We start from the raw sequence: 9,645 nt of genomic DNA, 5'->3' as shown, positions 1-9,645 counted from the left end.
CTCCAAAACCATTTTTACTGTGATTTTCTCAGTCCATTGCATACGAATTCCACAGGAGTTTGTCCGGATATGACTGAATGTAACCAGAAATATCCGGTATTGTTTTGGTTAACTCAATCCCAGATATTGCTACAGCCTCTATGTTTCTTTTTTCTGGATACTATCAATGTACTTATTGTTTTTAATGCTTTTTATTGGGAAACATTTTATTTTGAGCTTGTATACAGTAATTGGCTCCACATGGAGACACCAGCTCTTCACATTCGTATTTACTAGGGAGAAAGCTAGAGGAACTGCTGCAAACAAACTTGATATTTCTGTTTGTATCGATGACATTTTATGCACTTGCCTAATGAAAAGACTTTGCTTTTCTCCAAAACCAATTTTGCTGTGATTTTCTCGGTCATTGCATACGAATTCCACACCAGTTTGTCCGGATATGACAGGATGACACCAGAAATATCCGGTTGTGTATTGGCTAACTCAAACCGAAATATTGTGAAAGCCTCTGTGTTTGTGTTTTCTGGATATTATCGATGGACTTTATTGTTTTGAATGTTTTTATCAGGCAACATTTAATTTTGTACCGTTGAATCACTAATTGGTTCATCATGGGGACACCAGCTCTACACATTCGTATTTTCTAGGGAGAAAGCTAGAGGAATTGCGGCAAAGAAACATGATATTTCTGTTTGTATAGATGACATTTTATGCACTTGCCTAACGAAAAGACTTTGCTTTTCTCCAAAACCATTTTTACTGTGATTTTCTCGGTCCATTGCATCCGAATTCCAGACCAGTTTGTCTGGATATGACTGGATGAAGCCGGAAATATCCTGTTTTGTTTTGGCTAACTCAATCCCAGATATTGCTACAGCCTCTGTGTTTGTTTTTTCTGGATACCATTAATGGACTTTATTGTTTTGAATGTTTTTTATCGGGGAACATTTTATTTTGAGCTTGGATACAGTAATTGCTTCCACATGGAGACACCAGCTGTACATATTCGTATTTTCTAGGGAGAAAGCTTTAGGAACTGTGGCAAATAAACATATTTCTGTTTGTATCGATGACATTTTATGCACTTGCCTAACGAAAAGACGTTGCTTTACTCCAAAACCATTTGTACTGTGATTATCTCGGTCCATTGATTATGAATTCCCCAGGAGTTTGTCCAGATATGACTGGATGAAACCATAAATATCTGGTTTTGTTTTGGCTAACTCAATCCCAGATATTGCTACAGCCTTTGTGTTTCTGTATTTCTGATATTATCCACATACTTTATTTTTTGAATGTTTTTTATCAGGGATCATTTAATTTTGAACTGCAAAACAGTAATTTTTTCCACATGGAGACACCAGCTCTACACATTCGTATTTTCTAGGGAGAAAGCTAGAGGATCTGCGACAATCAAACATGATACTTCTGTTTGTATCGATGACATTTTATGCACTTGTCTAACGAAAAGACTTTTCTTTTCTCAAAAACCATTTGTACTGTGTTTTTCTTGTTCCATTGCTTTTGAATTCCACAGGAGTTCGTCCAGACATGACGGGATGAAACAGGAAATATCAGGTTTTGTTTTGGCTATCTCAATCCCAGATATGGCTACCGGCTCTGTGTTTGTTTTTTCTGGATACTATCAATGGACTTTATTGTTTTGAATGCTTTTTATCGGGGAACATTTTATTTTGAGCTTGGATATAGTAATTGGTTCCACATACAGACACCAGCTGTACATATTCGTATTTTCTACAGAGAAAGCTAGAGGAACTGTGGCAAACAAACTTGATATTTCTGTTTGTATAGATGGCATTTTATGCACTTGCCTAACGAAAAGACTTGCTTTTCTCCAAAACCATTTTTACTGTGATTTTCTCGGTCCATTGCATAGGAATTCCACACCACTTTGACCGGATTTGACAGGAAGACCCAGAAATATCCGGTAGTGTTTTGGCTAACTCAGTCCAAAATATTGTAAAGCCTCTATGTTTGTGTTTTCTGCATATTATCGATGGACTTTATTGTTTTGAAAATTTTCATCAGGGAACATTTATTTTTGTACCATAGAAATACTAATTGCTTAATCATGGGGACACCAGCTCTACACATTCGTATTTTCTAGGGAGAAAGCTAGAGGAACTGCGGCAAACAAACATGATATTTCTGTTTGTATAGATGACATTTAAAGCACTTGCCTAACGAAAAGACTTTGCTTTTATCCAAAACCATAAGTACTGTGCTTTTTTCGGTCCATTGCATACGAATTCCACATGAGTTTGTCCGGATATGACTGGATGAAACCGTAAATATCCGGTTTTGTTTTGACTAACTCAATCCCAGATAGTGCTACAGCCTTTGTGTTTGTGTATTCCTTGTATTATCCACCGACTTTATTGTTTTGAATGTTTTTTTATGAGGGAACATTTAATTTTGAACTGCAAAACACTAATTGTTTCTGAAAGCCTTAGGGGAATGAGAAGATAAGGCAGGCTAGGTTAAAATGGAATTGCTTGAGCTAACTGCATATTGTTCTGCTTTTGTATAATATAGCTGGGCTTGCAAAATGCTTTAGCTGAACTCGTAGCATGTGATGAATGAGATAATGGAGCATGTGATAATTATTTTAGGAGCTATGTTAAGTTTTTGGTCATGATGACCCCGTATTTGTGCTTGCTCAAGGACTTTGTTCCCTTACCCTTTATCTTGTGATTATTTGTCATACTGTGGTTCATCTTGTGATCTTTTGTAATGCTGTGGAGATATGCTAATGTTGTGGTTTTAAGCCTTAAATACTCTGTGCGGTTGATGATCGGGGCCTCTCTTCTCGCACTGCACCAGAGGGTGCTGTTGTGCTTTGAGACGGCCCATCTGCGCAGATGTAATAAACTTCCTCATGCTCTTTGCATCGATTGGAGTGGAATTCGTGTTTCTGGGGTCGGTAGAATTGTGAGACACCTTTCTGGGGTCTTACAGGTTCCACATGGGAAACTAGGTCTACAGAATCGTATTTTCTAGGGAGAAAGCTAGAGGAAATCTGGCAAAAAAACATGCTATCTGTTTGTATAGATGACATTTTATGCACTTGCCTAACGAAAAGACTTTGCTTTTCTCCAAAACCATTTGTACTGTGATTTTCTTGGTCCATTGCATATGAATTCCACACCAGTTTGTCTGGATATGACTGGATGAAACCGTAAATATCCGGTTTTGTTTTGGCTAACTCAATCCCAGATATTGCTACAGACTTTGTGTTTGTGTATTCCTGATTTTATCCACAGACTTTATTGTTTTGAATGTCTTTTATCAGGGAACATTTAATTTTGAACTGCAAAACACTAATTGTTTCTGAAAGCCTTAGGGGAATGAGAAGATAAGGCAGGCTAGGTTAAAATGGAATTGCTTGAGCTAACTGCATATTGTTCTGCTTTTGTATAATATAGCTGGGCTTGCAAAATGCTTTAGCTGAACTCGTAGCATGTGATGAATGAGATAATGGAGCATGTGATAATTATTTTAGGAGCTATGTTAAGTTTTTGGTCATGATGACCCCGTATTTGTGCTTGCTCAAGGACTTTGTTCCCTTACCCTTTATCTTGTGATTATTTGTCATACTGTGGTTCATCTTGTGATCTTTTGTAATGCTGTGGAGATATGCTAATGTTGTGGTTTTAAGCCTTAAATACTCTGTGCGGTTGATGATCGGGGCCTCTCTTCTCGCACTGCACCAGAGGGTGCTGTTGTGCTTTGAGACGGCCCATCTGCGCAGATGTAATAAACTTCCTCATGCTCTTTGCATCGATTGGAGTGGAATTCGTGTTTCTGGGGTCGGTAGAATTGTGAGACACCTTTCTGGGGTCTTACAGGTTCCACATGGGAAACTAGGTCTACAGAATCGTATTTTCTAGGGAGAAAGCTAGAGGAAATCTGGCAAAAAAACATGCTATCTGTTTGTATAGATGACATTTTATGCACTTGCCTAACGAAAAGACTTTGCTTTTCTCCAAAACCATTTGTACTGTGATTTTCTTGGTCCATTGCATATGAATTCCACACCAGTTTGTCTGGATATGACTGGATGAAACCGTAAATATCCGGTTTTGTTTTGGCTAACTCAATCCCAGATATTGCTACAGACTTTGTGTTTGTGTATTCCTGATTTTATCCACAGACTTTATTGTTTTGAATGTCTTTTATCAGGGAACATTTAATTTTGAACTGCGAAACACTAATTGTTTCCACATGGAGACACCAGCTCTACACATTCGTATTTTCTAGGGAGAAAGCTAGAGGAAATTGGGAAAACAAACATGATATTTTGTTTGTATCGATGAAATTTTATGCACTTTCCTAACGAAAAGACTTTGCTTTTCTCCAAAACCATTTTTACTGTGATTTTCTCAGTCCATTGCATACGAATTCCACAGGAGTTTGTCCGGATATGACTGGAGGTAACCGGAAATATCCGGTTTTGTTTTGGCTAACTCAATCCCAGATATTGCTACAGCCTCTATGTTTCTTTTTTCTGGATATTATCAATGGACTTTATAGTTTTGAATGCTTTTTATCGGGGAACATTTTATTTTGAGCTTAAATACAGTAATTGGTTCCACATGGAGACACCAGCTGTACATATTCGTATTTTCTAGGGAGAAAGCTAGAGGAACTGTGGCAAACAAACATGATATTTCTGTTTGTATCGATGACATTTTATGCACTTGCCTAAAGAAAAGACTTTGCTTTTCTCCAAAACCAATTTTACTGTGATTTTCTCGGTCATTGCATACGAATTCCACACCAGTTTGTCCGGATATGACTGGATGAAAACAGAAATATCCGGTTGTGTATTGGCTAACTCAAACCGAAATATTGTGAAAGCCTCTGTGTTTGTGTTTTCTGGATATTATCGATGGACTTTATTGTTTTGAATGTTTTTATCAGGCAACATTTAATTTTGTACCGTTGAATCACTAATTGGTTCATCATGGCGACACCAGCTCTACACATTCGTATTTTCTAGGGAGAAAGCTAGAGGAACTGCTGCAAAGAAACATGATATTTCTGTTTGTATCGATTACATTTTATGCACTTGTCTAATGAAAAGACTTTTCTTTTCTCAAAAACCATTTGTACTGTGATTTTCTTGTTCCATTGCTTTTGAATTCCACAGGAGTTTGTCCAGACATGACGGGATGAAACAGGAAATATCAGGTTTTGTTTTGGCTATCTGAATCCCAGATATTGCTACAGGCTCTGTGTTTGTTTTTTCTGTATACTATCAGTGGACTTTATTGTTTTGAATGCTTTTTATCGGTGAACATTTTATTTTGAGCTTGGATATAGTAATTGGTTCCACATACAGACACCAGCTGTACATATTCGTATTTTCTACAGAGAAAGCTAGAGGAACTGTGGCAAACAAACTTGATATTTCTGTTTGTATAGATGGCAATTTATGCACTTGCCTAATGAAAAGACTTGCTTTTCTCCAAAACCATTTTTACTGTGATTTTCTCGGTCCATTGCATAGGAATTCCACACCACTTTGACCGGATTTGACAGGAAGACCCAGAAATATCCGGTAGTGTTTTGGCTAACTCAGTCCAAAATATTGTAAAGCCTCTATGTTTGTGTTTTCTGCATATTATCGATGGACTTTATTGTTTTGAAAATTTTCATCAGGGAACATTTATTTTTGTACCATAGAAATACTAATTGCTTAATCATGGGGACACCAGCTCTACACATTCGTATTTTCTAGGGAGAAAGCTAGAGGAACTGCGGCAAACAAACATGATATTTCTGTTTGTATAGATGACATTTAAAGCACTTGCCTAACGAAAAGACTTTGCTTTTATCCAAAACCATAAGTACTGTGCTTTTTTCGGTCCATTGCATACGAATTCCACAGGAGTTTGTCCGGATATGACTGGATGAATCCGTAAATATCCGGTTTTGTTTTGACTAACTCAATCCCAGATAGTGCTACAGCCTTTGTGTTTGTGTATTCCTGATATTATCCACCGACTTTATTGTTTTGAATGTTTTTTTATGAGGGAACATTTAATTTTGAACTGCAAAACACTAATTGTTTCTGAAAGCCTAGGGGAATGAGAAGATAAGGCAGGCTAGGTTAAAATGGAATTGCTTGAGCTAACTGCATATTGTTCTGCTTTTGTATAATATAGCTGGGCTTGCAAAATGCTTTAGCTGAACTCGTAGCATGTGATGAATGAGATAATGGAGCATGTGATAATTATTTTAGGAGCTATGTTAAGTTTTTGGTCATGATGACCCCGTATTTGTGCTTGCTCAAGGACTTTGTTCCCTTACCCTTTATCTTGTGATTATTTGTCATACTGTGGTTCATCTTGTGATCTTTTGTAATGCTGTGGAGATATGCTAATGTTGTGGTTTTAAGCCTTAAATACTCTGTGCGGTTGATGATCGGGGCCTCTCTTCTCGCACTGCACCAGAGGGTGCTGTTGTGCTTTGAGACGGCCCATCTGCGCAGATGTAATAAACTTCCTCATGCTCTTTGCATCGATTGGAGTGGAATTCGTGTTTCTGGGGTCGGTAGAATTGTGAGACACCTTTCTGGGATCTTACATTCTTGGGGGCTCGTCCGGGATTCGAGACCCCAGACCCACGCTCCATCTTCCAATCGGAGGTGAGTTTTCTTCTGTTCCGTGTATTGTCTTTTGTGAGTTTTATTGGTGTTTGCGTTTACGGGCGGTGTTTCACTGTCCATCTCCCCGGGGCGCTTGACGTACTGGTGTTTATGTTTCTGTATGAAATTGTGCCTGCGCAGGACCTGTATCTGTAGTGAGCCAGTAGTAGGCAAGGACAGACGTGTCCACAACCCCTGGCTCAGGCCCTGGAGGACGCTCCAGTGGTGGTGTCTCGGGGGAGGCTGGCCAGGCAGCTCTCCCACCAGGTAAAAGTCTTCTTCCCCGGGAGAGGGCTGGTGGCAGCAGCCGCTCCCGTCGGTGGTTTCAGTTTTGTGGGGAAGTTTTGGTTTCTTCTTCCCCGGGAGAGGGCTGGTGGCAGCAGCCGCTCCCGTCGGTGGTTTCAGTTTTGTGGGGAATCTTTGGTTTCGGTGTTTCGGGGGAGGCTGGCCAGGCAGCTCTCCCACCAGGTAAAAGTTTTTCTTCCCCGGGAGAGGGCTGGTGGCAGCAGCTGCTCCCGTCGGAAGTTTTGGTTTCAGTTTTGTTGCGCGCAGGTCTCGTCTTATTAGGGCGCGCAGGTCTAGTTCCATTGTTGTGTGCAGTGTTTTTGTGAGTTTTGTGATTGTTATTTGTGTTCTAATATACTTTTTTTATTTGCCTTTCCCCTTCAACATGGGACAAGAATTAACTACACCTTTGAGTCTTACTCTAGATCATTGGAGAGAGGTCCGGGAGCCGGCCCAAAACTTGTCTATAAGAGTGCAGAAGAAGAACTGGACAAGTAGCCAGCCTTAAACATCGGGTGGCCACGGGATGGGACTTTTGACTCTAGAATTATCTTACAGGTGAAGAGCCAGGTCTGCAGGGGAGGTAAAGAAGGGCGCCCGAATCAAGTGCCCTACATCTTTGTGTGGGAGGACTTGGCGAAACCCCCCCCCAAACTGGGTAAAACCTTTCCTCCTTTCCAACAGGGCGGTGGCAGAGCTCGATCCCGCTGCTCCCGTCACCGCCCTAAAAATGAAGCCCAGTCCTGAGTTGCCAACGGCCACCCTGACGGCGGAGTCGGACCCCAAACCCACTCCACCCCTATCCGCGATAATTTCAAAATTGCATAATTGGAACCCAACTTCTTTTCCAGACCCACAGGTTTTAACAGAGTTAGTTAAATCCCTAAACCACCAACTAACCTGGGATGATTATTGGCAGCTTTTTCAGGTCTTCCTAACCATGGAAGAAAAGCTTCTACAGGTCCTCCTAACCACAGAGAAAAGACAACAAGCTTTTGCGGAAGCTCAAGAGAGCGTTCCGGGGGACAATAATAAGCCACGGTTGGGTCGAGATCAATGTGCTTTCTGCAGAAAAAGAGGACTTTGGTATAAAGACTGTCCACACAAAAACGACAGCCGGTAGGAAATGGCTCTGTCTCTATCACCAGACTTTAACTAACAGGTTTTAAGAGGACAGGGAGGCGCCCTATCAATTAGGCTAAGGTATGTAAAATTTATATATAAATTTAACAAAAATCTTGGTCACCGCAGTAAATGTTTTTAGCCAATGGTTGTTACCAAATTTTTAAATAATTAATATTTGGCTGTATGTTTTATCTCTCACCTAACGCTGAACTGAAATGGTACTCAAAGACGGGTAAGACACTCAGCATCCTGTACCAACCTAAGACAGGGCTCTAGGCCAAGCTGCCAGAGTTACCAATGACGGGTAAGGGCAGTGATGACTGAGGGCAACCTAAGACAGAGACCATTCTCAATTAATCAACGCCAAAAACAAAAGTTATCAGGAAACAATTTTTCCGCGATTTGGACTACCAAAAGGTATCAGGGTCGGTGGCGTGCGGTGCTGTAACTGTTGCATACCCTGACCTGCTTCCCGGGATGTGCGACAGTTGCGGCATGGCACGTTATTGAAACGTACTCTGCCCCCAGGAACTTTCGCTCCGCTAGTAAAATGTGTAATTAATTAAATTAATGGTGGAGACTGGCGCTAGAGACTGGGTCAAATTGCTGCTGCACATTTTTATAATGCTACATATCCTTTATATGCTGCTACCCTTTTGCAACTTCCCTATTCTGCCAGGCTCTGCTTAGATGTCTGCCTTTTAGGGCTTTAAAGGCTTCCTGAAGAAGCAGTCCCTGGCTCTGCTCTCCGAGCAGCAGAAGATGAGTGACTGCGAGTTTGCCTATGTACACATGCTGGCTCAGGACTATCTGCTGTATATCCTGAAGACGCCGCAGCCTGGACTGGGATTGAGCAAGACGTCCAGGGTGCTGCAGAACGTCACCTTCTCCATCCAGCAAGAAGTGGAAGAGGCTCTGCAACCGTACCTGCACAATGTGCCTGTCGCATCCGTCGAGACTGCCAGAACGATTTTCAACCAGGTGATGGAAAAAGAGTTTGAGGACGGTGTCGTCAACTGGGGTAGGATTGTGACTATATTCGCATTCGAAGGGGTCCTGGCCAAGAAGCTCCTCCGGGAGCAGGCTGCTCCGGATGTGGACACTTTTAAGCCCATCCCTTATTTTGTGGCTGAGTTCATAACGAGGAGGATGGGAGAATGGATAAGGCAAAACGGAGGCTGGGAAAATGGATTTGTAAAAAAGTTTAAACACAATTCTGGTTAAAAGATTTTTCTGAAAGTTACCAAACAGATCTGTGTGATATTGTCATTGCTAAAGAAGAAGTATTGCTGACCCTTAGTAATATTATTTTAATTTTTACCCTGCATAATAAATAGGCTTCTTTAGTTTATTAAAAGTAAAATTGTTTATCACCCACGCCTTGGTCCTGACCCAGCAGTGCCAAAGTTTAAAAATTAAGGACATAAAAGGAAAGAGTATTGTTGGTAAGAAGGGCTAAAGAAAAAAAAAGAGCTTTTTATATAAGGAAAGGACATGGTTTGTAAGAATAACTTTATCCGGATGGCTAGTTTACTCTAGACTAAAATGAAAGTGGTAAAATG

General features: G+C 40.7%; 1 protein-coding gene across 1 annotated transcript; it reads left to right on the top strand.

The window, feature by feature from the left end:
- Nucleotides 1-8,845: 8,845 nt before the first annotated feature.
- On the top strand, nt 8,846-9,307 carry LOC133754640 (bcl-2-related protein A1-like). The gene has a single exon (XM_062185059.1). It carries the CDS (start codon nt 8,846-8,848, stop codon nt 9,305-9,307), a length of 462 nt encoding a protein of 153 aa, XP_062041043.1.
- Nucleotides 9,308-9,645: the final 338 nt, after the last annotated feature.

This window comes from Lepus europaeus, unplaced genomic scaffold (assembly GCF_033115175.1).
Source record: "Lepus europaeus isolate LE1 unplaced genomic scaffold, mLepTim1.pri SCAFFOLD_260, whole genome shotgun sequence".
Taxonomy (NCBI): domain Eukaryota; kingdom Metazoa; phylum Chordata; class Mammalia; order Lagomorpha; family Leporidae; genus Lepus; species Lepus europaeus.
The sequence above is the reverse complement of the archived record's forward strand: the minus strand, read 5'-3'. Positions and strand labels throughout refer to the sequence as shown.